The 27280-nt window shown below is 37.3% G+C and overlaps 2 protein-coding genes across 13 annotated transcripts in view; one reads left to right on the forward strand and one right to left on the reverse strand.

Moving 5' to 3' along the window:
* The window catches only part of Fxr1 (FMR1 autosomal homolog 1), a 53527-nt gene extending 37389 nt beyond the window's left edge, over window positions 1-16138 (forward strand). For 2 of the 10 annotated variants that reach the window (XM_063282053.1, XM_063282057.1), the window contains 7 exons: window positions 2075-2161; window positions 3674-3881; window positions 7436-7639; window positions 9823-10023; window positions 10667-10747; window positions 13876-13967; window positions 14631-15678. In XM_063282053.1, the coding sequence (XP_063138123.1) occupies window positions 2075-2161; window positions 3674-3881; window positions 7436-7639; window positions 9823-10023; window positions 10667-10747; window positions 13876-13967; window positions 14631-14801 (1044 nt within the window). In that variant the 3' untranslated portion in view covers window positions 14802-15678. Of the gene's footprint in view, window positions 1-2074; window positions 2162-3673; window positions 3882-7435; window positions 7640-9822; window positions 10024-10666; window positions 10748-13875; window positions 13968-14630 lie in introns of all 10 variants that reach the window. The other 8 variants (NM_001415069.1, XM_063282055.1, XM_063282054.1 and 5 more) reach the window with 8 other exon arrangements.
* Dnajc19 (DnaJ heat shock protein family (Hsp40) member C19) lies at window positions 1822-26138 on the reverse strand. 3 transcript variants are annotated; one of them, NM_001134640.1, is made up of 6 exons: window positions 23676-23812; window positions 22707-22758; window positions 22556-22629; window positions 21646-21725; window positions 21104-21174; window positions 1822-3764 (listed from the first exon to the last, which is right to left on the reverse strand). In NM_001134640.1, exons 1-6 carry the CDS (start codon window positions 23676-23678, stop codon window positions 3508-3510), a joined length of 537 nt encoding a protein of 178 aa, NP_001128112.1. In that variant the 5' UTR covers window positions 23679-23812; the 3' UTR covers window positions 1822-3507. The 3 variants fall into 3 exon arrangements, with proteins under 3 accessions (NP_001128112.1, XP_006232321.1, XP_063138481.1); XM_006232259.5 differs by lacking the exon at window positions 1822-3764 and adding an exon at window positions 19647-19832 and having other exon boundaries at window positions 23676-23872; XM_063282411.1 differs by lacking the exon at window positions 1822-3764 and having other exon boundaries at window positions 19647-22629; window positions 23676-26138.
* Window positions 26139-27280: the final 1142 nt, after the last annotated feature.

The following is a 27280-nucleotide window of genomic DNA, read 5'->3' on the forward strand; positions in this document are numbered from 1 at the left end:
TATACAACTCACATAGTTACAATAGCTCACATACAACTTTTTAAATTGGCATTCAAAACTAGTCTTCTTGACTTGTCCTCACTAGCTTTTCAGTATTCCCATTTCAGTGCAAGATTATATTATTCTTGGTTGGTTCTCCTTGATTTAAAAAAAAAAAAAGAACCAAAAAACTTATTGTAATGCCTTCTCTGTAGCTTGGGCTATTATTGCTGTTGCTGGGTCAGGGTTAAGAAGCATAAAAACATTACATAGGGCTGCAGTTGAATATTTGATGAGTAAGGAGATTGGCTATGTAAGACAGGTAGGGGTAAGACTGCTCCTTTCTGTCAACACAAGCTGCTTGGTTTCATTGTTACTACTGAGTGGGAGTGCTTACCTCATATGCTACCCTAATGTGTAGAGTTTTTTCATACGAATTTTTTTGTGGGGTCAAGGCAAGTGACATGGTTCAGTATAAAAGTAGATACAGACATACCAGCACGTTCTGTGTTCCCTATCTGTTTGCTATTTTCTTAGTACACTGTCAGAACTTTATTCTTGTTTTATATCTTCGTAGTTGAAGTTTCAGTTAGTGGAGCTGTGCTGAATCCTTAGTAAGTGTCCTGGTGTTTGTCTATATTTAACCTGCTATATCTAAATAAGGCACCTGTTAGAAATTACTTTGAAAACATATTCATATTTATAACCAAAAGGTATTGAGCTAGCCTATTTAAAAAACTTCGGAGATATTTTCTGAGAGGAGAAATGGAAACTGGCAGGGAGTTTAAGTTGATTTTTTTTCTCAGATAGTAGAAAGCTGAAATGTTCATAAGGCAAAAAATCTTGGTTTTGCTTTTTTAAAATTATTTTGTGTGCATGTCTGTATGTGTGCCTTGTGTCCTTGGAGATCAGGTCCCTTGAAACTTTGAGTTAAATATGGTTTTAAACCACCATTTGGGCCCTGGGATCTGAACTTGAGGCCACTGCAAGAGCAACAAGTACTCTTAACAGTTGGGCTATCTCTCTATCCCCTTTTGGCTCTACATTTTAAAGGCGCCTTGTTCTGAAATTTAACCAAATAAGCAACAGTTTATTTAGCAGATTATTGTTCTGTGTTTATTTTTGTGCCTGGGTATCTGCTCTTCAGTGATTTCATTATTAATATTGTATAAATAATAGTGCTCTGGGGAGGTCTGGAGAGATGGCTCAGTGGTTAGGGACACTGACTCTCTTTAAGAGGTCCTGAGTTTAATTCCCAGCAACCACATGGTGACTTGTAACTCTCTGTAATGGGCTCTGATGCCCTCTTCTGGTGTGATGAACATAACTACAGTGTACTCATATAAATGAAATAAAAGGATTGAAATGAGGAGGAGGATGATGATGATTCTCTGTAGTCAGCATATCTTTACTTTTTCCCATTTGTGTATGTGTGTATATGTTTTTGTGTACATACATGGCATGTAGGCACATGTGTGTTTGCCATTGTGTATGGAGGTGAGGACAACTGCAGAAGCTGTTTCTGTTCTCTGAATTCCGGCTTTCAGGGATCAAATTCACCTAGGTCATTGGACTTGGCAGCAAGTGCCCTTTCCCACTAAGCCGTATCACCAGTCCTGAGAATGTCTTTCGATGGTCAGAAATGTATAACCTTTAAGTCTTTTTGCTCTTTTTTTTTCCCCCTTTAGATAACTATTGTTTTATATTGAACTAATAATTCCCTTCCTTCAACTTTCAAGTGCTGTAATTACAGGCATGTGCCACCGTAACCCTTCTCAAGGTCCTCTCTGAGCACTTACTGCGATAACTTGCCTAATATATGTTTGGTTTTGGCTTTGTTTTCTTTCTTTTCATTATTTCATTATTTTCTAGCTGTGCCTACTATGATAATTTTTCTAGTCTGAAAGAGTATTTTGAGTATTTTGCTTAAAAAGTGGTTTGTATTCTTGGGACATTACATTGATTAAAATCCAGAAAACTAGCACAAACTGATACTTTTTTTTTTTTTTTTTTAGCAAACTGAAATGTAAATTTTAGTACAAGTAAGACATTGAAAAATCTCTAAAAAAATTGAGGAACTTATGTTTTCTTACAGGGAATGGTTCCATTTGTATTTGTTGGCACTAAAGAAAGTATTGGAAATGTGCAAGTTCTTCTAGAGTATCACATTGCTTACTTAAAGGTATGGGCACAGCTCACTTTGTCATGTATCATTCTGCTGCATTTTCTCTGTCAATGTTGTATACCTAGTATAAACAAGGTGTCTGCAGGTTGAACGTTCTTGTTTGTTATGGTAATGTTTTTGGGTAATTAAATATTTTAATTAAGTTTTGCCCTGTTTTTGTTAACTTGAGAGTAACATGTTCTTTGCCCTTAACACTTTTGTAAGGGGTGGTAGAGTCTTTACCCCCCCCCCCAAAGACTTCACGTTTGAAGACTTCAAACTCTTCACGTTTGAAGAGTTCATTGTTTACAATAATTATGTGCTCTACTAGGGCCATTTTGTTTCTGTTTTTGAGTTTTAGCCATCTACACAGGTGAAATTGGGTTTCTTTGATAACCCTGGTATTATGTGAGCTAGCGTCCTTGCCCCAGTACACTGCATTCCATCAATTTTGAGGGAAGGGTGAGTTGCTGAAGATGCAAACCAGAGCCAAGGGCACGGTAAACAAAACAGGCATCAGTTTCTGTGTTCTATCCTCAGCCCCCATTTGTTAATTTCGGTTGAAATATAATACACAAGGATTATAGAAAAAAGTGACTACCAGTAAGCGTCAGTTTTTTGTTTTTCTCTTCTTTTTTTGTTGTTCATAGTTCCAGTAATAATCCTAACCTGCTCTCTATTCATAGTATATTTTCCTTGTATTCTGATATTATTCTTGTACAAGCAATTTGAAAGCACATTTGATAACACCATTCAATTTCTTGGAATTTTATCAATCCTGGCCTTGTAAGCAAATGCTTTTTTATCTTCTGTAGTCCCAGCAGATAACTCTTTAGATTGGATACCTTCACTGTTGCAGGACCTCAGTTTCTAAATGATCAGATCAGCTTGTCTATCTCAGTCATAAATGAAAATGTTGCTCGTGAAATAGCTTGTTAATAATACCTTTAATAGAATATTTAACTCCCTTTTTAAAGAGACAGTATTTGGCCAGTGGGCTGACTCCGTGCATTAAAGTTTTTGCAGCTAAGCTTACATACATACATAAAACTCACATTGTAGGAGAGAATCAACTACTTCAAGTTACAGTTAGATCTCCACAGGTGCATGATGGTATATATAAACTTATATGCGCATGTATACACATGCACTCAAAAGCAAAAAAAGGACAGTATTTGGTAATATTAGATAACAATAACAGATAAGTTACTGCAATAGAACAGTTACTTGAAAGAATTATACTGTTTGCTTATAGCAAAAAGCTTTCAGTGTTTCTTGAGTTGACCCCCAAATGACCTCGTGAATACAGTTCTGCTTTATGAGATGATTTCAAAAGATCACAGTTTGTTTCTTTGGTGTATACTCTACAGTTCTAGCTCTAGTCCAAAACATGTCAAACCTGTAGAGGATGTGGGCTGGGGAAGATGGGTCAAGTGGGTCTCACAGTGTCTGACAGGTGTACCCATAGGTGCATTCATGAATGCACATAGACACACACAGTGTATAAAACAGTCTTTGTTTTGATTGTAGGAAGTGGAACAACTAAGAATGGAACGCCTGCAGATCGATGAACAGCTGCGACAGATTGGTATGGGTTTCAGACCTTCTTCCACCAGAGGGCCTGAAAAAGAGAAAGGATATGCCACTGATGAAAGTACCGTCTCTTCTGTACAAGGTTCTAGGTCTTATAGTGGAAGAGGCAGAGGTCGTCGGGGCCCTAATTACACCTCCGGTTATGGTAAAAAGAACATTGTTTTATTTCTGTAATAGTGTGTGTAGTAGTGATTCTAGTTTAGACGCTGCATACATTTTGGGTGAAAGGTAGTTGTGAGGTGTATGTCCCATTGATGTGACATACTAGCAACAGTGAAAGGTGTATAGTTTACAAATAGTTACACAACACACGATTTTTAATTATGGTTATGGTAGATTATAATAAGTATGTATAAAGAGTGAATGGAAATATAGCTTGTGTTCCAACTGATGTGGTTTCATACATTTCCTGTAGAATCCTAGTGTACTTACTGCTATCTGTAAGATGAGCACAAATGAAAAAATAGACTAATAACTAGACCAGTGTTGCATATAATAAAGCTTCAGCAGCTTTGAAATAGACTTTGCTGATTTGGCTGGTTTGAGTGTTTTAGTGCCTTGTATGCAACCATTTTGTCTAGTAACATTTCTTGAAAATGAAGGCTTAGCTTAAAAAGATAGTTAACCTTCTGTCATGAGCATTTTTATAAGCTGTATTTTTACTTGGAAGCTGGGGCCTAGGGTAGGAACAGATCAGTGGATCCTATGGTAGTCAACAATTCTCTAATCATAAATTCTCATTTATTCTTGTTTAGCTTTGGAGTTGTTCCATCTTTCTCCATTTGGACTTGGATATTAGCTGTGACCTGATCTCCTGCCCATCCCTCTTCATTTGCCTTTTCTGTTCTTTTCCTCTCTCCTCCCTATGTCATCTTGTTTTGAGAAAATACTTGCGAACCTAGACCAAAGTAGGAAGCATTTACAGAAAGTAGAGGTGAATTGAGGTTTGCACCATGCAGGTTCAGATCTAGACTTCTTTTTAACTAAGGAATCTAATGATGTAGTACACCGGTACTCTTTCACCTGTTGTGCAGGTGGAAGGCTAAGTATCCCTTCTCTTTAGTACTGCAACTTTATGTTCAAGTATTTCATTTCCTTGATGTATTTTTGTTTTCATAACGTGGTATTGAAGTTTGCAAATAAAATTCCAATAAAGTCTAGAGTGTTCAGTGTGTAAAAGACGAAGAATTGTAAGCTAATGCTGTATTTCCTAAAGTATATTTAATGCCAGTAATTAAGTATATTTGCATTTTTTAAATCCTGAATTAACAATCAGATATGGCTTTTGTATAGCAAGAGGGAAAAGCCATTGAACAGATTGATTAGTATCTGAGGACTCTGCTTATTGATAAAGGGAGGCACCCTGGTAAGGTGACTGAGGAGTAGATAAGGAATGTATGAAAAATGGCAAAGGTAATCATTTTAGAAAATGGTGTACAGATCCTTCAGTAGTGGCAGACAGGTTTGTGGAACTAGAAACTTTATGTTTTAGTAAAGGACTGACTTTTATTACAGCTGTTCTTGCGTACTTTCAAAAGGACTAGGCAGTAAAAACATTTTATAAGAAGTAGAGACTATAGACCATTTCTAAAGTATTACTAAATTTAGTTTGAATCTTAAAAGTTTATTACATCTTGGTTATAATAAAGCATTTTTTTTTAAAGATTTATTTTTTTTTTATCATACCCACTGTAGCTGTCTTCAGACACACCAGAAGAGGGCATCAGATCTCATTACAGATGGTTGTGAGCCATCATGTGGTTGCTAGGGTTTGAACTCAGGACCTCTGGAAGAGCAGTCAGTGCTCTTAACCACTGAGCCATCTCTCCAGCCCATAATAAAGCATTTTTAATGTGCACTTTAATCACACAACCATTTAAATCGGTGGGAAGCATCTTGATCAGAGTGATAGACATTGTAGAGAAAAGCTTGATTTTGGGATTTAGCTAAAAGCACATTGTGATTGTGAGTGTCATGGCTCATTTTTAAAAGCTTTTCTGGTATTTCTTTCCTTGTATCCTTCTTGTACAACAAGATTGAGATGTCGAAATGGCTATATTGTTTTCAGCAGAACAATAATTACTAACTGATAGCCTAGCCACCTAGAGGCATGACCAACACAGCTTTATTGACCATTGTTTTTGTACTGGGCTAGCCTCGTACACATCAGCTGGACTGCAGGAGTTTTGTTCTGTTTTGCCTTTTGGAGGTTTAATAGAATCTGCTTGCCTGACATTTTCAGGCTTATGACCGCCTGCCTCTAGTTTTAAAATGCCACTGATGTCACAGCCCTCATTCTGCTATCTCTATGACATGAGGTTTTAAAGACCCATGAACTAGTTTAGGCTCACCTAAATATTTTAGGGCAGTCTTTTCATCTCATGGTGTAACCTTATACTTGACTTTTTATGATCATAAAGCATGAATATTAGCCAGGTCATCAACAATGGGTGTGGGTGTGTGTGTGTGTGTGTGTGTGTGTGAGAGAGAGAGAGAGAGAGAGAGAGAGAGAGAGAGAGAGAGATTGAGATTAGTCTGACAAAATACTGAATTTAGGTAGTTTAAAGACTAATTTCCTTTATCCCTTGGTAAGATAAAATAGTAGACTTATTACATTTTAGTCCAGTTTTGTTTCACTATTCCTTAGATAGTGACAGTACTAAAGTGTTTTTTTCATTTGTACAAGTAATTGTTAAATGGGCACTTTATTCTCTTCTATGTGGCCTCATTCCTAACAACCACTTGAGTGAAAAACTGGATTTTTTTCCCTAAAGTGTTTTTCATCTTTTCCTCTGTAATCTGTATATGTAGAGTCCTTTTTTCCTACACCTTAATTTTGTTTCAGTGTTTTACTACTACTGTTAAATGCTTGCGTAGATGAAATACAACTAATTTTTAGGTATTTCTTGAAATCATTTGTGGAAGTTTAGCCATTTAAACTTCAAAATGATTTAACAAAGTCACTCATTAAAAGACAATTTCTGCATATTATGACATATTTGGATTTAATAAGCTTTACCTTTTAACAGACTGTTTCATTGTATATCTGTAGAGGGAAATGTTGAGAAAAGTAACTCATGACAATACGAGAAGGTCTGGGATTCTGATTTCAGTTAAATGGGTGTGAATTTAGAAACCACCTTCTAGAGTAAATAATTATGTTAATTTCATTTCAGTACGCAATGTCTTCTGTTCTTAGGTAGTAGGTATTGTCTCAGAAACATCGTCATTATACTAATCTGTGGCAATAGGAGAAAACATTTTATGTATTATATAACAAGTAAATTCCTAACTTTTAAGATCAGCCACAAGCAGTGTTATGATTTGAGAGAAATTAAAATGCGTGAGACAAAATACCCTCAAGTCAGTAATAATGGAAACACTATTAAAATGTTTTTTAAATGTCATTAAATTTATTTTTAGATATTGGGTAACATTGTACTAATGATTTAAGCTATCAATTTAAAAATGGGCAGAAACCTTTACATTAAGTGCATTTTCATGTATACATTTTTTTCTTATAGTTTAGTTGAATCTGATAATTATATTTAAAATAAACTTAAAGCTTTTAGTTTTGCTCTTTTTGGAGCAATTACTGTGCTTATGTAAATGGTACTTAACACACACTATTTTGAAAATTGTTTTTAGCATTTTTGTTTATGTGCATCTAATTGGCTTATATGTTGTCTTTTTCCAAAGGTACAAATTCTGAGCTGTCTAACCCCTCCGAAACAGAATCTGAGCGTAAAGATGAGCTGAGTGATTGGTCATTGGCAGGAGAAGATGATCGAGAGACTCGACATCAGCGAGACAGCAGGAGACGCCCAGGAGGAAGAGGCAGAAGTGTTTCTGGGGGACGAGGTCGTGGTGGACCACGTGGTGGCAAATCCTCCATCAGTTCTGGTAGTCTTTTACATACTATGTCCGCACTCATGCTTCGTAAACCATATAATCTTACAGAAGTTAGTTCTTCTCTCAGGGCCACACATCTTTGGAAGTTCGTGACTCAGCTTGCTATCTTAGAGAAAATGGTAGACTGTATAGCACTTAATATAGGAAATGTGTAGAGTAATTCCCTATAAAGGTTTCCTTAAGAATGTGTAGGTCAGAACTTTTAGTTGGCTTTGATAATCATGTTTATCCCTTCTCCTTTTGAGGTCTTTGGTAATTAGGTAATGCTTTCCATGTTCTCCCCAAAATTTTTTGCTACACTTTGAGAAAAGAGACAGATGTGGACTCAATTCTTTAGAACATTTTATTGAGTAATTGAACCATAAAGAGAAATTGAACCATAAAGAGGGACTGGAAAGGTGGCTTAGCACCTTAAGTTACCACTGTTGGAGAGAGTTAAGCTCCTAGCACCCACCATGGGCTGGTCACAACCCTTAGCTCTAGCTCTGGAGGATCTGCTGCCCTCTGTGGCTTCTCTGAGCATCTGCACATGGCGGGTGTGTGGGTGTACCATATGTCCATAGGTACAGTGTAGAGATGACCAAAGACTCCATATGTTCAAGGCTGTGTTGGCTGTGACCATTGGATTGTGTTTTATCATGGAATAGTAACCGTTAACAGAGTTCTCTTTCTGAATAGAATAGGCAAAAGGAGAGGGTTTCCAGGAATACATGGATTAGATTATTTTGCAACATTGTGTGTTACCATTATTACTTGTCTTTTAAGAAGTCATATTTAATATTTATAACTATTAAATGTCTCATTTAAAATCATATTTTAAGTCTTAGCGCAGTCTGTGCATATTAAAAATACACATACAAAAACAGGAGCAAATCAGCCTCAAATGAAGGGAAGTATTTGGCTCTAATTGGATCACAATTTTCATTGAGCCCTAAGTTTAATTTTATTTAGGAAATTTTAACTTAGCTTTTTCAGAAAATAAGTTTTGTATTAAAATGCACTGTAAATTGTACTATTAAATAATTTTATGGAATTGCAAAAATGTATTTTACCTAGTGTTTATGATTTATAGAAAATTTAGTATCTTTTGCTAAGACACTAGCTTGCTAACTTACGAAGGAAAACTTAGGAGTAATCGTGATTAGGTGAATTTCTTCTGTATTTTGAATGTTGGAAGCAGTAGATGCACATAGGTAAGATGGGCGCTTTTCTTTTCATTTGTATCTTGACACTGTTCTGACTTCATCCCATGGTTTGTTTTTTAAGTTGGATTATAAATTAGGTGTTTCAGTGTTGTCCTTTCTGTAGCCAGTTACAATTCTAGACTGAGTTAGATGCCTGTATGGACTTGTTTTGGTTGCTTCAGTTCATACTTAACTAATGCTTCTGAGGTCTTGGGTGCAGGTGATTTATTTTCTTTTATTTGGAATAGTCTATTAACACAGAATAACAGGCAGTCACCTTAAACATGTAAGAGGAACAGTAGTCCTCTTAGAATCATGACATGATTTTTTTCTCTTTTTCTCTTCATTTTTATTTTTCTACTCTTTGGATAGGATTAAGTTAAGAGTGGGAGTGCCATAATTAGTAGGTAGTGTAATATTTTCTGATATAGTCATCCTTCACTATCCATGGGGGGGATTGGTCTCAAGAACCCCCATAAATTTTTTTTTAAATTTTTTAATTCTTTATGAAAAATATATTAGCGATCTTTGCATTGCTGTTGTATATCATTTTATATCAACTCTAGATTACTTATATCTAATACTGTGAAAATGCTGTGTAAATAGTTTACATTTATTTGTGAGACAAAAATAGAGAAAAACAGAACCATACATGTTTAATATATGTTCGTTCCCCTATAGTTTTGATCTCATTTGAAGATGTAGATAGAGACTTACGTTTTTATAAACAATTCAAAGGAGACATTAGGAAACTTACGAAGTTAGCGTATTTTCTTGATTTACAATTTTTCATTCCCATTAAAATTTTATTTAATCATCTTTATTACTTTCCAGATAAATTAGTGTTAAGAGAACTTTTTTATATCAGACCTATATTTTTATTGGGGGGTATTGGAGTTACTTACAATTAGTGTATATAGTTCAGTAGATAAAGCATTCTTAACTGATGTCCTCTTAAATGAATATTTCTTGCCTCTGACATGAATATAGTGCTCAAAGATCCAGACAGCAATCCATACAGCTTACTTGATAATACAGAATCAGATCAGACTGCAGACACTGACGCCAGCGAATCTCACCACAGTACTAACCGTCGTAGGCGGTCTCGTAGACGAAGGACTGATGAAGATGCTGTTCTGATGGATGGAATGACTGAATCTGATACAGCCTCAGTTAATGAGAATGGGCTAGGTATGTAAGCATTTAGGGAAGAGGTGTGTGTGTGTGACTGCCTTACTGATAATGGATGAAGCTTTTTTTGGTATAGAATTCACCAGTGGTTTTTTTAGTGTTTTCTTTAAATGAGGGGATATAGCTGCTTGTCTTGGGGACTAGTTTTCATATTTGTCAGACTATCTGAACTGGGAGGATTCTTTAAAGTGCCCTTTCATACCATTAAATCAATCTAAATACTCGGTTTAAATATCTACTGTCTACAAATAAAACTTAACTGTTTTAGTCCCTCCCCCTTTAACAATTACAGTACATTTTTGTGGGGGCTGCAAAGATGTATTTATTATTAAGGGACTAAAATGTCATTAACTTGGGAGACCCAAGATGTGTTGGAGAGAAATCTTATATTCTTGAATGATGGTGGTAGTTTCAATTACATGGCAATTTGCTTTATTGTGAGTTAAAGCCCTCTTAATTTCCAGAGGGCAGTGCTTTATGCTGCAAAAATGTATATAATTCTTTGTCAGTATTGTATGCTTTATCTTTGATGTTTAATTAAAAGTTTCTCTTTCCCTTCCTTGTATAAGGAAAGAAAATTTTTGTTTGTTCTTTTTTGTTTATTTTTTGTCAGAATAGTTGATGGTAAACTTTGCAATTACAGATGATAGTGAAAAAAAACCCCAGCGACGCAATCGTAGCCGCAGGCGTCGTTTCAGGGGTCAGGCAGAAGATAGACAGCCAGGTAACTTGAGTGGGCCTGTTGGTGTCAGGTCACAAGCATGAAAAATGTCATGTGTCTGCATTCTAAATATAGCTACATGTTCACATGTGTGTATACTTTGAGAATTTGCATTGCCTAATTTATTCAACTAATAATGCTGCTCAAGAAAATGCATTCTTCCTTCACAGTATAAATGTTTAGTATCTAGTCTTAAGTGAACTAATGTTGTGTCTTAATTTCTTATATGGAAATAATTTCAATACCTTTACTGTATTCAGTTGGCAGATTCTTCACATTTAAGATGGGGACTGCCATTGCAGGGACTATGGTGTGAATTTGTTGAGGCTGATTGGCAAAGCTGGGCAATTTAACATGGTGCCTGCTTACTATATACATCGGGTGTCTCATTTGGTGGGAATTAGAATACTCAAAAATTTAAAATTGTAGAAGTGTCTTTTTCTTTAAAAAAGGATGCATGTTAATGTTTGTGTTACTGTAGTGTGGTGCTTTTTCTTTGACACATACTAACCATTCAAATGGTATTTACTTAGTTCCATTCAGTATTTTATGTTGTCTTAAGTTTTGGTAACTGGAAAAAAGCTCGTCTGCTATGTCTCTTATTTTGAACACAATTCACTTCTGATGTACAGAGAATCACTGTATATTCACCATGAAGAAACTGTGTACAGTAGAAATAAACCCCTTTCAAACCAACCAATTTTTTGCATTCTTTCCAAAACATACTCTTTAATGTGTTTCCCCCAGATAATATACAATGTACATCTTGATGCAGAAGTTGTGCAGACATTTGGGAATCGAGTAAAGGCCATTATTTCCCGTTACGAAGAGTTTGTGTTTAAAAGTTAGAAGGATATGTAAAAAGAACTAAACACTATCAAAGATAGTGTCCAGAAAATTTGTTTTCCCTTATATTCCTTTTCCTTCTTAATGTTAGAGATGCATTTGAGTTGAAGAGGTCATGAATTTCAGCTTTGAAAGTAGCACAGCAGTGAATGTTTTTTGTCCCTATTTTGCTAGTTAGAAAATTCAGGCTATCTGTATGGGCTCACTAACTTGGAATGACTTTCAACATAACTTAAGCCAGTGATCATGTGTATAGACACAAAAACTATTGAAACAGGATTTCTTCTATAAAGTCAGATGGTTTTGAATGGCATTAACTAAAATGACTAATTTGTAGTTTTGGTGTTTTTCACAGTGATAGGCTGTTGCATACTATATCTGATTTGTTTTCCCTGTTCTTAGGAGCCATTGTGTTTTCTTGTCAAACTCCTTTATTTCCAACCCCTCTTCTCGGAAGTTTCTTGTTTCCAGCAGCGGTCGGGAGACAGCTGATGGTTGTTTTCCTTTGGCTAAAATGTCTAGTTGTTCTTACATCTATGTAAATTAGCCATTGAGTAGTCTTTCTTCTACCTAGACAACATGACTCTCTGGTGGTCTCCAGTGATTCTTAAGCACAGGGTCTCTTAAGCCCTGGTCCTGATTGATTGTGCCATAAAATTACCTAGACTTTTTTTCTTGAAATTTAAATTTCTATTGAAGTTTAAGGGGCTGTATTGCATAAGAACTCTAAAGTTTCTTAACTGGTTCTCTTTTATTTGGGGGCAAGGAACAGAACTAAGTGCCACTTGCTCAACTTGGGCTAATAACTACAAAGTTTTTTTTCTGTATAGGAATAGTTGAGAGCACCTAAGCACTGTTTGCCCACATTTAAATTGAGCACCATATTTGCTTGTGCAGCAGCATCCTGATGTAGATGCATTTCTCCAGGTGTCACCTGAGGTCTGCACTACGAAAACAATATTCTTTGGAGTGTTACCCCCACCTATGGTTACAGTCATTCTCAGGACAGAGAATGGGACAGGGTCATTCTTTGTCCCCTTGTAGAATAGACAAAATTCTGGTAGGATATACTAATCACTCAGCATAGCACTAAACATGTTTGTAAATTTCTCGGCAGTGATAGTAAAATAAGAAACCATTTAAAGGCTTCACAATGAACATTCCTTATAATTTTGAAGGAAAGCAACTTTAGATTTCAAATATCTGTACTTTTCTAATAAAGTTTTGATTCAAGATGCTTAATTTTAAAGTTCCATTAAGTAATGAGTTACTAGAAAGTTCTTCAATTTTTAATTTAGGACATGCATTATTAAGGAAAATAAGATTCAGTCTTTTACTATATCAAACTATTTTGTTAGCTGCATGTGTTATGAATCTAGTGGACCAATTCTACCAAGACACAGTGACTTTAAATAATGTACAATTGACTTGATTTTTAATTTCTAATTCAGGGCTGTCTTTAACCTAGTCTGTGAGAAAATAATACAAAATTAAGAATTTTGAGTTTCAAGTCCTGAGGCCAGTGTTGTACTAATACATTTATTAGAATGACAGATAGGGTTTAGTTTGCTCCCTAATTCATTACTTTATTTATCTCATGTTTCAGACCTAGCAAGATAGCAAAGTTGATGGGACTGCATCTCTCTTTATAGTGTTCTTTTCCCACCCTAATGAGTAAGGGTCCACTACATGTTTAGGAATGTGGTTTATTGTCTTAATTTGCCTATACGTCCTTAGAGTCAGAACATCAGGTAGTTTAAATACTGTCTAGCATGAAATGTTAGGAAAGCACCAGAAAATAACAACACACTTGAACACCTTGATTGTGCTGTTTTCCTGGGGCAGAGAGATAACCAAAAAATACAAAGCTTTCAAATTTGTAATCACCTCGCTATGATTTGAATCACCGTTGCCCCTGTCCCCATTACTGCAAACACCTTCTGCACTTAGAACACTGCACTCTCAGTGCTCATTCTTGGTGGTGGGTTGCTATACCACATTTGTCCCACAACCAGATAAACCAGGATTTAGCTGGATTCCTGGGAAAAGGGACGTCAGTCTAGATTTCCTCAGGTTCCAGCTGAAAGGATTTTTCTATTGGTAGTACTAAAATCATAGGCACATTTTTTTCAAGCTTTGCTTTTGTTCAGAGGTGGGTACCCAGCGTAAAACTTTGAAATTGGGTGACCCACCACTAATTTACTTTATAGTGAAATTATTCTTTATCCATAATAGAAATTAGAAATATTTTTCAACACCTGTAATTTTTTTCTCATCTTTAACAGTCACAGTTGCAGATTATATTTCTAGAGCTGAGTCTCAGAGCAGACAAAGAAACCTCCCAAGGGAAACTTTGGCTAAAAACAAGAAAGAAATGGTAAGGAGACTTTAACCTGTAGGGTTTTTGTTTTGCTTTTTATTACTTCCGTATTGTTTAGATTTATTTATTTTTTTTACTTAATTGCTGTATGGTCAGTTGTTTCCCTTAAGAGATAAGATTTTAAAGAAGAACCTTGCTTCTATCCCAGGCCCCTGATAAATGAAGATATGCATGCTTGAGCCTGAGACCTTTGCCAGATAGATAGCACTTGAGTAGTTCCTTGATTTGATAATTAGAAGGCTGTGTACCTCTTGTCAGTAGTGGGAATAGACCTTTTAAGTTTCATTTGTATTAAATGTTTTCAGTGATTAAAACATGAGTTTCAAAAAGGTGAGTAAAATGACTGATTGTTGTTCTACTTGCTGTATTAAACTCTTTTACACCATTTATATAGTGAGCTTCCCAATGGTTATAATACTAGTTAAAGGTTTCATTGAACAGTGCAGGTGCTTTCTGTGAAGTGGGCACTCATAGGTACTAGAAATAATGTAGTTTTAAAACCCTGATACTAGAGTGCATTGGTATTTGTTTTAAATGTAAAATGCTTTCTTTATAACATGAAAGTTATTCTATTTTTAAAGCTAATGTTTATAGTTATTTTCCTCCTCAGCTACAGAGTTTCTTTATAAAGATGTTGAAAAAGTTGTCTCCCTTTGACAGGCAAAAGATGTGATTGAAGAGCATGGTCCATCAGAAAAGGCAATAAATGGTCCAACTAGCGCTTCTGGCGATGAAATTCCTAAGCTACCGCGTACTCCAGGAGAAGAAAAGACTAAAACCTTAAAAGAAGAGAGCACTCAAGAAGCAGCAGTCCTGAATGGTGTTTCATAACTGAAGGAAGTTCCTAGTTTACAGTTCTTTTACATTACAGTTACAATAGTGCTTGTACAAGCTTGCCAAAGATAGAATACGGATCGCCAGTCTTACATCGCACTTTCAGTTCCTCCATTTGGAATTCAGAAAGGGGAGGGATCCTGACGAAATCATATGTTAAACATACTTTGACACCTACTGTGTTAAAAATATATCATCAGATGTGCCTTGAGAATAGTATATGTAACATTAAAAAAAAGTTGCTGGCTATAGGAAATGTTATTTTGTTTTCAAAATATGGCAGAGATGGGGGGAGGTGGGTGGGGTGGGGTCCCTAACGTAATATTCTTTATGAAAGCATTAGCTGCTTTTGTTACATTTTTAATAATATGCAACCACTTCTTCACCTGAGGAAAACTAGAATGAAGCAGTCTAAAATATTTTGCACTGAATTGTAATTTCATTAGTTTAGTCTGGAAACTGGTCTGTTTAATGTGTTTTTTAAATGCTGTTTGTAGAGGCAATTCTGCAGACCACTGGAAATACATGTTAACTCATCTGCAGGGATACTGGGTGATATTGGCAGTGACTGTTCTACATTGAGGCTTTGTTTGGTTTATTTATTAAAGTGTACAGTATTTAAAAATCAAACATAGCTTTAGTTGAAACACTAAGCTGATTAGTCATGTCCATTCAGACATAGCCTGAACTACTGAAAAGATCAATTTCCAGAAGGTTTATTCTGTATAAACTACATGTTTAGTCTTCAGTAGAGTATCTTTCACATTTTCTTTCTACCCTTTTTTTTCCTTTTTTCCCCCCCTTTTTTGATTTTGGTTGTTTGATGTGCAATATGTTTTTGTATGCAGGTAGTAAAATAAACTTTGATCTTCCATTTGCTGATTTTTAACTTTCTACTTTTTATGCCAATTGTTTGAAAGTAGGAGTACTTGAGGCCTAGAATAGATAGCATTCTTCGATTGCTTTTCAGAAGCATTTGTTTCTCAGATCTAGTGTTAAAATCTAACCATTTTATCATTTGTAATGGACCCTCCAAAGTTAACACTTAAGTTTTGGCTAGTAAACGATTCAGGAAATGTATAATGTCTTTGCCATTGGAGAAACATCTTTGTATTAAATTCTAATCAAAGGCGATTTGTGGGAGATAATATAATGGGAGGCAGAAGATAAGCTTTTCACTTTTGCCTTTAGTTCTTTATTAAAAACTATTTTTAAAGTATGGTAAGCAGTTTTTAATAGGCCAATAATGTGCTTTTTGAGTGATAAATCATTTTGAAGGTTTTCGTACCAGTGATTGAAAATGAGTAATTAAAAGTTTAAAGAGCTTTCATTCAGAAGACTTAATTTTATTAAGCAATTTTCAGGTGGAAGTTTAATGATAAAATGTATATTATTCCTGTGGTTGTAAATCAAATGAAATAATTTATGGGCTTAGGGTTTTGCTCCCACTGGACACGTGCTTTGTGTCATTTGAAGGGGATTTTTTTTATGTGCATAATTTGTTAATTATGTCCATAAAAATGTTGAACTTGTTTTATAAGTGAGAGATAATTCACATATAGTTACAAATGGGCCATTGTTCATTAGATGTGTGTGTAGTGGTAGCCTATCACTTAAATTCTAGTTGATATTGACACGCACTGATACTAGATTTAAAAAAAGAAAACTCTATAAAGTCCACATAACAGAACTTAGAAGTGAGTTATGTATAGTTACATTCTTCCACTCTGTGTAGAACATGGTAGAATGGATTCAATAACCATAACCTCATTTTCAGAGTATTGAAAAAAAAGTTAAATAATTGGTTTCTTAATTACTTGGTTCTGTGTACATTGGTCACGAATTTAACCATGAATTGTTGGACATAGAGAATTTTGGGACTTGACATGTTTTACCAGTCAGCTACATCCCTAGCCCACAAAGAATTTTAATTCCCAGGCTGGGAAACATGATGCTAAGAAAGTATAGTTTTATTGTTTTATCCATGTCAAAATCCCTAAGATCTTTTTTTTTTTTGTCATAAAGATTAGACTATCTTAAAACTCAAGTACAGCTGAAACACTTGAGGAACAGGATTTATTTAGTAATGAGTCTTTAAGAGCTGAGATTTCATTATCTGAAAATAACCACCCAGTGACTTAACCCAGTAGGCACCAAAGAATTCTAAGATTTTGGCCTTTTTCTTTGCCTTACAGATGGGTTAGTCAGTTTTATTTAGTGTCCCCAGAAGTAACCTGTCTATTCAGGTTGCCTTTTGGTGTTTTCTCTGCCAGCCTTGATAAATTGAGCAAAACCCCTCACCTCTAGTACATACTACACAAAATGTGAAGGCAGAAAAGTGTATTCCAAAAGGGTGTGTGTGCAGCCCAAAGCACTGAAGTATGTAGACACCATGGGATTCTATGTAAACCTGAACTGATTGTGAAGTAGGAATGCAGATTATGGTAGGGTCAAAAATGATGTGGTTTTCCTGAAATTTCTTAGGGGGAGAAAAGTCCAAGTAGAGATGCAAAAAATAAATTTCTAATTTGAAATTCAGCAGCATGTCAGTCCAGTGGGTTCTTAGTAATTTACTTGAGGTGTTGCAGAGTCAAAGGCAAGGGATCTTGATTAAATGAGTTACTCTTAGAAAGTGCAGGTGATGATATACTGGACTTTTAAAGCAGAACTCAGACACATCAGGCACAGAGAGAGAAGTGAGAAGCACTAACTAGGTGGTTCAACTAGGCCAGAACAGCTGCAACAGTTGACTGCAATTTGACTTGGGCATTGTAGCTGGAGGAAAGTCTTGAGAAGTTAAGACCTCAAGACCATTCCAGTTTGCCTATGGCTCAAGTAATTAGGATCCCTAAAGATTTAAGTATGTGGTGTGTGTGTTAAGGAAAAGTAAATAGGAAACTGGCTATGTGTGAAGGCATGGCATGAGTGTGTTACACGTCAGTAAAGAACAAGTCTTTGTAACAGCCCTTAAATGTTAGGCCTAGTAGCTTTTAATGAAATAGTCTTCAACTTGAAAAAGGGAAGCCTACAGAAAATAAAAATTACTATCAAAGAGTTATTCGCTGTGCTCCTTAGTAAGAAAGGCTTTCAATGTTTTGACACACCTGTCTTCTAACAGGCATGCATAGCATTTGACATTCAAAAATATTCATGTCTACAGTGCAGTCCTTTCTGCAGTTAATCAGTGACTTCCTGTGGGCATTTTATAATATGATTTATTTTTCAAAAGCCTGCTTTTAAATTGTAACCAACTCTGCCATATTCTTGTTCACAGAAACATTTAAATTTTTACTTTTCTATGTATGAATGTTTGCCTGTGTGTGTGTGTCTGTGCCATGTGTAGGCCAGAAGATGGTATCAGACCCCTAGAACTGGTCACAGATGATTTGCAGGTGCTACATGGGTGTTAGGGATCAAACTTGGGTCCTGTGAAGAGCAGGCAGGGCATAGTGGATGAGCTATCTTTGTAATCCTGAAACTTTATTAGTTCAAAGGGGTGAATAAAAGGTTAGTAAGCTATGATGCTTTGGATACCCTTACCGTCTGTGGACTCCTTACCTGCTTGCTAACGTAAAGCCCACTTCAATACTCAACATGGTTGGCTCATCATCTCTAATGCCACATGTTGAGATAAGGCAGTAGAATATGTGCTGTGTTTGTTTCTATTTGTAATTTCTCTAATCCTAACTATAGTGGTTGAGTACTGTGTTTCTCAAAACAGGTAAGGCTGTATATGACAAAGTTGAGCTACACTGCTTCCAAGTTTAGTATTATGAAACAAATACATTAAATAAGGCATGTTCAGACAGGAGCATGTAACTAGAGGCTCACCACCTGTTCCCCTAGGAACAATTTTTTTTGTATTTGCTGTGTATAAGAGTTGTGCCTTTGGACCTCTTCCCCCACCCGCACCCCATCAGCATATGGGGATTTGAGAGAGTTAATGCTACATTAGGTCTCTAGAACCCAGTTTTCATCACACTCAGACTTTTAATGATTTTACACAAGGGCGCAAGACAGAAAGTCCCTTGGTGACCTCAAATGAATTACCTTGATTACTTCTGCAAGTCCTCATTGGCTGAAAGTCCACACAGTCTAAAGTGCTGACAGGTTAAATGCTACAGGGACCACTGGCTAGGGACTTCACCTCCTGATCTGTACAGGCCGTTACATACTTCAATAATGGCCTTCAGACTAACTAGGGTGGTTTGTAGTATGTAAAATATTAACAGTTGAGGTTGAAAATCAAAAGCACTTAACTGCTGGCATTAAAGGTGTGTATTACAATTGGCGCTCAAGTTTTAAAATTGAGGGAATTTTACATTCACAAATAAGCTTGGTCATAACTGAGAATCAAAACAGGAATAACTTAGAGAATATTTTCAAGGGACTGGCTAAATAACACAATTAACAGGACCTATACACTGAAAGGTTTCTATTACAATTTTAATATCACTGGGTGTGATGCCAGAGACAAGTGGATCTCCGAGTTCAAGGCCAGAATGGTTTACGTAGCAACTTGCAAGGCAGCTAGAGCTATATAATTGAGACTGTCTCTCTTTTCAAAACTTTGTTTTAATGTATCAAAATCTGAATAGGCCTAAAGTACAGTGTTCAAATATTGGGCCAGTTGTCCCTTGAGTTTTACCTCCCAAAGGTATGAATAGTTGCCTGTCTAAATGGACTGCAGTGGGGTATTCTAAGAGCAAGGCCTTGAAAAGTAAGTGCCAGCTTTGCTAAGTCAGTAATGAACAGCTTATAGTCTAATGTATGTCTGTAATCATAATTTATGGTATTAGTCTTGAAATGCTCAAGTTGGAACAAAATATACCAAGACACTGATTTAGCTTTTGCCAAGAAATTTTCATGAGTTACATCATGAGTTACAGCTCTGAGGCATTTTATTTAAAAACATGCTCATAAGTAGACTAATGGACTTAAAATTCATCAGATTACTTTATTTTTTAGCTTGTCCTTCTAGTAAGTCTTTAGCTTCATTGATTTTGGCTGCTATATAAGGAGATCCTCCTATAGAAGAAAGGGGATGGGGGAGACACAGTTTAGAGAGCACAGATTCTAAATCTTGTCAAAAGCATTTTAAGGATCCCAGGACATAATAGAAATGGTATCTTCTTTTCTAAAAAGCAACTATGATACTATAAATAGGTCACAAAATTACAGGGTAAAATATCAGATCAATGGGAAATGAGGTGTTTTCACACAAAAGTTTACCATTTTTAAGAAACCATAAAGTCTAAAATAGGATTTGGCCCCTTCTGCATACACACTTCTGGAACTCGAAGCTTACTCACTACTTCATATGTGGACAATCCACTGACCTTCCCACGGGCTTCTAAGCTTATGTTGAAAAGACTGCACCACATATTTTAATGCTTCAGTTCTGCGCTCAGTATTAGCTGACCCTTTCTAATGTCATCTAGATTTGCTGTTTACTAATGTGATGGAATAGTGTAGACCTAACCCTATCAAAGAGGGACCATCCAGATCTTCTAGTAGAACGTGTGTGTGGGTATATATGAACTCTACCATTACAGAACACCTCAAGTTACGCAAGCTCAATTCCTTACACTGTGAAGTCACATATTAAACAGTTGTCCTATTTAAATTTGTCAATACCCTTATTATACAAGCAAAAAAATTTGTGCATGACAACAGATTCTTGTGGTCTGCTTAAGGAATCTGTTTTTACCAGTTACAGCTACTTTGAACTGTAACAAAAAAAGCAAATGTAGCTCGTAGGTTTCCAAATAGGTTTCCAAGTGTCCACACCACAATGAATAGATGCCCCTTAAGTTTTCCTTAATTAAAATTTAGACTTGGTTGTGAGTCTAAACAAAAATAATGCAAAACTCAAAAAATAGAGCATAAACTCAATACATAGCCAAGTTGGGGTGTACTTCTTTAAGCCCTGCTTTTGGGGATGAGACAGAGTGGTCATAAGGTTAGGCCAACCTTTGATATATAGCAAGATGTCCTCAAACCAACCAAAATAACTAGTAGTACTTGTAACCTCCATTATTGGAAGACATTCTGTCATAAACACAGAACCTAAAAATAAGTATTTAATATTACTACCAATTACATTGTTCATTACCCCTTTGTCTTGGTGAGACAAGGTGTCACTGCAGAGAATGTGGTCTCATGTGGTGGATTTCATTTAAGACACTCCAGTGTGACAAGTGGGAGACTGCTCACATGCACATTTAGACAGTTACAGTGCCAAGAATTAGATAGTCTATTATAAATTGCAGTCCAGCATACTAATACAAGTTACTTACCCTTGTCTGGGTGGTTTAAGAGCATAATCCGTCGATGAGCATCCCTGATCTTCCCTTTATTGGCAGTAGGGCTAATTTGAAAAGGAAAGCATACTTGTTGCTTTAGTTTACTTAAAAATCACATGAACTATAAAAGGGCCAAATTCAACACCGAGAAACTAGTAAAGCATCAAAACAGTATGAAAAGCTGTATAGAAAACAAATGTAAAATGCATTTTCTAAGAACCAAAAGTGCTTTAAAGAAAAAAAAAACAAAAATGCAGTTGACAAGACAATCTTCAACACTTAATTCCCACACAGTAGAATTTCAGTATAGATCACTCCAGGCACCAGTGAGCATTGTTACAATCTGATACATATGTGAGTTCTATAGGAATGTTAGGCTTAAAGGATGTCCATGAAGTGACATCAAGCTCCTCTGAATGACCATCAGGGTTAGTCTTCTTGGGACAACAGTCCCCAGTAACTACTTTATTCTCAGTTACAATTCTCAAATACTAATAGGAATTACCTTACATCTCATAAGTGAGTAGAAATCTTACCTTACACCTAGTATTAATGCTGCTTCCCGTTTTGTCATTTTGGGTTCAAACCCACCTCTATAGTACCCACCACTGAAGGCCTGAAAAAGAAATTGAATTGGAAGGAAAGACTAATGAAGTAAGTGGAAGGTTGGTTAAATCAGTAAAGAAAATGGTGCATTTCGGGGAGCACTACAGGTGGACTTCTCAAGGCATTTTAGCTTGATAAGTGGTAGCCAACTTAACTGTTATAAGAGGAAACATCACTTCTTGGAACTAAACTGGAAGTGTCTTGAGAACATAAGATGGGGGGAAATGAATGAATGGAAAGCATTCTCATCCATGTTCCAGATAAAAACTTGATCTTCATAAAACAGCAGAACCAAGTTATCAAAAGAAGACCCGGAGATCTTTTATCTACAAGATTCAAGGCATCCACTAAAAGAGGACTTTATGATAGGGGAAATTATGCCACCAGAACCTTAATCTTAGTAGAGATCATGTACACCAAGGTTTTCTGCTACTGCCCAAGCTATCAGTGTCATGACCTCTCGAAGTCCTGAGTAGCGTAGCAGCAGCTGTCTGCATTACACGTAGTTCAGATTCGTTATTAATCACTACGGGTATGATTTTTGAATGCAGTTATAGCTAACATCATTGAAATACTATCCTATGTGACAAAACAGACAAGGGACAGCAGGTGGACAGATACTAAAGTCAACAGCATGTCTATTAAAGTTAATTGTTAGCTATCTTTCATAGTACTAAACCTGTCAAGGTTACCCACCCTCAATTGTCTCATGGGAAAACCAATTTCTAGTGTGGACCATTGCAGGGTTTACAACTCCCCACTGAACTTCATGGACCTGCGGAATTCAGATTACAGGGAAGCTCCAGGCTTCAGATACAGTTAGCAAAAAGGTTGTCTTACAGATTTTGGTAGACTCTGAAAAACTTGTTTTACTTGAGGCTCCACATGCTTCATGGCTTGTAAAACATAACGGCCTAAAACCAAAAGCAACAGAATAAGCAACTTAATCCATAACCAGTCTACTTTTCTTTCACCCCCAAACCATACAAACCTGCAAATCCTGCAGCAGCAATGGTCAATCCGACTGCTACCACTGTACTGGCCTGGTAATGGAAGAAAAGAGTAAATCTTCACTACTATTAATTGCTGCCTATTCTGCATCCAGATTCATTACGGCCTTCATTTTGGTGAAAGGCGGGTTCTTTTTTTTTAAAAGCAGGACTAGGAATGGAACCTAGTGTATCATACAAGCTAGAAAGGCGCCTACCAACTCCAGCCTTTGTCAAAGTTACAACACTTTTATTCTGAGGTGGATCTTGCTAAATTGACCAAGCTGCCAACGAATTTACAATTAGCTCTCTAAGCAGCTGGGATTATACAGAGTCCAGCTCCAGGCCTGCTGGAAGAAACATTTTCCTGATTTCTATTTCTATTGTGCCTTTAAAGTTACTATAAATTGATACACATTGTGCACATTGGTGGACTGCATTTAATGCCAGCAGTTGGGAGACATTGGCAGGTGAATTTAAGTACGTTCTGCGACAGCCAGGACTAAAAAGTGAAACCCTGTTTCAAAAAAAAAAATTAAAACCACTGCAATTTTTATCTACAATATTGTCACGGTATGGGATTATCACTAAGAAGGGTAAGTCATCTTTACCCACAACAGTAAGAGGGGGTGATTTTCCAGTCGTCGGGGATAACTTAACCGGCAGGCACTTGAACCTCATTCTAGTTTAAAAAAAGACCGGTGGAAAGATTTTTTGCTGGATCAGGAAACGGTGCTTGCAAAGGCTTCCTGAAAGATTCCCATAAAGCATTTCCACCGTAAGGAGGGGAGGAGTGCGGTGGTGGTGGTAGTGGTGTAACAGCCCGACCTTCCAGGAGGCGCAAACGTTTGCCTGCAAATAGTGATGATGGGTGTCAGCTGGAGCCACCGGAGGCCGGAGCAAAGGTCTGTCTCCGCATCCGCCCAGGCCAGACAGCGCCCTTTCGGAGCCTGTCAGCGCCGACCACTCACCATGACTCCACTTCGCGGCTCGGCACCGCGGGCTCATCCCAGCGCGAGCCCACCGCCACAGTACGCTTGAGTAGAACGATAGGGCCGAGCCAGCACTGCCGCCACTTCCACAGCGCCGCGCAACACGGCAGGGGCGCCGTAAAGTGCGTCGGAACTGTCGCACAAAGTGCTGCAAAAAGGGGCCCAGCAACTGGGGTTGACTGAAAGGTCGGACCGGGGCGGGACTTGCCATGCCCTCTGCCCTGGACTCCTGACTCGGAAGTCTAATACCCCGCCCTAAAACAGGTTTTCCCGATAAAACATATCTTCCTAACTTTGCTTAATATAGGTTATGTGAAAGTAGCGTTGTTTTTCGGATGAGGCATTAATTTTGTCTTCTGTGCCAGTAGATGTCAAGAAGCCACAAGACCGATCTTCGTACTCTACAGACATCTTTCTTCTTCTGGCTTAGAACGTAGATCTATAAACAGATCCGAAACTATGTGGAAAATTATTTTTTCCAGTCTTAATTCTTTTCATCTCTCTTCCTGATGTCTGCTTCGGACCATGTGGATTTGTTCGATAAAAATACAGCTTCTGCTGTGTGTTCATTGTTTGCTTTTTTCCCTTCTGTTTTAGCCTGACTTACTATTTTTCTAAGTATAAGAATGCTTGTACCTGTATTGGTCACAGCATGTGGTTGGTTGGCTCAAGGATGGCAAATGCACTTGACCAGAATGAAAGTGACTAGGAATTGTCTTTCGGCTCTATGTTGTGAGAATATAAAAGCCTTATGTGATCTCAGGGGAAGCTAGAAACTAAGATAGCTTTACGAACTGTTCTCTGCCAATGAATTCCTGACAGTCCATTTCATTTTATCTTGGCAGTATTTGCCTGCTGCCTTCCCAAGGTTCTCCCTTTTGTAGTCAGAAGTCCTTTATGTGAATGTATCATATTTTGCTTATCTTCCTGTTTCTCATGGCTTGTTTCTGTGGTGTAGCTGTTGAGAATGCCATTTCTGTGGGCATGGGTGCACAGAAACTAGGCTGAGACATTTCCATTCTGTTGGCTAGGTGGGCAGAAATAAAATCCATGCATCCTGTGAGAATCATACCTTTACTTGCTGTCATGACTTGAATATGAACTGTCTCTCAGAGACTCAAGAGAGAGAGAGAGAGAGAGAGAGAGAGAGAGAGAGAGAGAGTGTGTGTGTGTGTGTGTGTGTGTGTGTGTGTTTGTGTGTGTGTTAAAAACTCATGGCAGGGATGTGTTAGAGGTAGAGCTTTGGGAAGGTAACTGGATCACAAGGGCTCTAAGAAGATCAATGGATTAATCAGTTATGGGTCTTGGCTTGGTGGACGGTTTGGAGGTGATGGGGACTTAGCTGAATCATAGTTATGCAGAGCAGGTCCTTGTCTCTAGTTCCTCCCTTTCTTTGCTTCTTGGCCATCATTCATCTCTGCTGTAAGTCCCTGTGTTCCCCCATCCCAAAGTTCTGCTTCACCACACATCCAAAAACAATGGAATCAGATGACCATGGATTGTCATCTCTGAGACTGAGCCAAACAGGTCCCACCCACCCCCACCCCCCGCAATATGAGTTAATTCTGTCAGTCATTTTGCCACAGCAAATGAAAGGTGACCAATATAGTTCCTGCAAAGGAAGGTAGTTGGTGGATGAGGGCCTCAATCCACATCCTTGCCCACATTTGATATTTTCTGTTTTTTTTTTAATTTAATTGTAGTCATCCTAATGAGTTTGAGATGGTAACTCATTGTACTTTTGACTTGTATTTCTTCTGATCAGTAATATGGAGTGCCTTTTTATATGCTGAAATATATCTCTGCCTTTTTGGAAAATGTCTATTCAAGTCTTTTGCTCTTGCCCATTTTGGGTTGGGAATTTTATTTGTTCAGATTCAGGAGTTCTGTATGTATTCTGGGTATCACTTATCAGTTATATGATATACTATTATTTCCTCCATCTATGTGATGCCTTTTTAATCTTCTGGTAGTGAATTTTGAGGTAGAGCATTCTGAAAATTTATAAAGTTCAACTCTCTGGCTTTTTGGTTCTTTGTTGTTGTTTTTACCTGAGCCTTTGAGTCACATGCAAAGTCATGTCATGAATGACTTGCCCTACATTTTCTTTTAGGGACTGTGTACTTTCCAGTCTTTGATCCAGTGTGAGTTGCCTTTTCTGTTCAACATTGGGCAAATGACTCCCTCATTTTCCATCCATGTGAGTAGTGTTCCAAGCACCGCCTGTGGAGATAGCGCTTTACTTCTGAAATGGTAGAGGTGAAGGTGGGATTTTGGAAGCCACCCCGTGGGGAGAGTTCTAGTGAGTGTCTGATAGCTTTTGTTGTTGTTGTTCTTGAGGACAACCATAATTTTAATTCTAGAGGCTGGACATGTAAGATCAGGGCACTGGTAGGAGTTTCTCTCCTGAGCAACTTGTAAATTTTAAAAATGAGAAAAAAAAGAAAACTTAAAATCATCTTCTCAAAGGAAACACTTTACTTGTGGCCATTTCTGAGTAGTCTTGTCTGGCTGAGTGACAGCTCTGTGTCAGAATTGCTCTTGGCTTGTTGTCCCACTGCTGAAAGAAGGTCATGGAAGCAGCTAACTGAGTATTTCCAACTGATCGCTGGTTTGGTTCACAAGCAGAGAAGTGATAACAGAAGTTAAATATCGTCTAAGAGCAAACAGGTGATGCTAACCAGGACTCATCTTTAACACCAGACCCTAAGTCTGCTTCGCAAAGCTGTGGCTCCTTCAGTTCACATTTGTGCTGTGTCATAAGGATAATATTTCTCTAGTTGAAATAAAAAAAATGGTCAGGAGATTCTGGGAAAATGATGTGTCACTTGACAGAAGTTAGGGTGGCCTAAGATCAAGGGACATGACAGTGAGAAGTTGCCCTCTTTTGGCCTGGTCTATTTCTGGAGAAGAACCTCTTTTGGAATGGGTTGGTTCTGGGTGTTCTGTGACCATTTGGTACAAATTCAGGAAGAAACCACCGTTCTCTGGTTGGCTTAGGACTTGGGGCCAATCAGAGAGTGGCTGGGAATCACAGTGCACACACTCTGGCATATGCAGCAGGATGGGCCATGCTTTACTCGCTCTTCTGAAAACCAGTGTTTGGTGAACTACACAGACCTCTCTCTTGATTGTACAGCTAACTGAATTATCATCTGCCATTTGGAAATTGTAATTAGTTTTGAAATTTACGTTTAAGTATAAATATATTAAATATAAATAAATAAATATAAATAAATATTTAAATATAAATAAATTTAAACGAAACAGCACACTGTTTGATCAGTAAAAGAGAAGTTTTCTTCTGCTTGGTCTTAGCTGTTCGCTCCACTACCTCAGCCATCCCATGGAATCCCAGTTTGCCCCTGATGGGTATGCAGAGACAGTGACTGCTTGCCCTTCCATCCCCAGCTTATTGAGGACACGGTTTTGATTTCCATAGTCACACCGAGTCTCTTCTGTGTTCCTTTAAAGGAAAGCTGCCAAAGATGATGAGTTCAAATTTGACTTTTCCTCCTAAATACATTTAAGCTTTGCCACAACCTGCCTACATCCTTATACAACTCTGACTTTAATGGCTGATA

This window comes from Rattus norvegicus, chromosome 2, assembly GCF_036323735.1.
Source record: "Rattus norvegicus strain BN/NHsdMcwi chromosome 2, GRCr8, whole genome shotgun sequence".
In the NCBI taxonomy this organism is placed as follows: Eukaryota; Metazoa; Chordata; class Mammalia; order Rodentia; family Muridae; genus Rattus; species Rattus norvegicus.

Excerpts from the sequence above, each read along its gene's own strand:
- Dnajc19 (NM_001134640.1), bottom strand. Across the intron at positions 21,726-22,555 it reads TTCAGAGTCTACCAAAATCT|GCCTTCAGTGGTGGGTACTA; the intron begins GTAAGACAACCT and ends TTTCTTTTTCAG. Across the intron at positions 21,175-21,645 it reads GCATTAATACTAGGTGTAAG|CCCTACTGCCAATAAAGGGA; the intron begins GTAAGATTTCTA and ends TTTTCAAATTAG.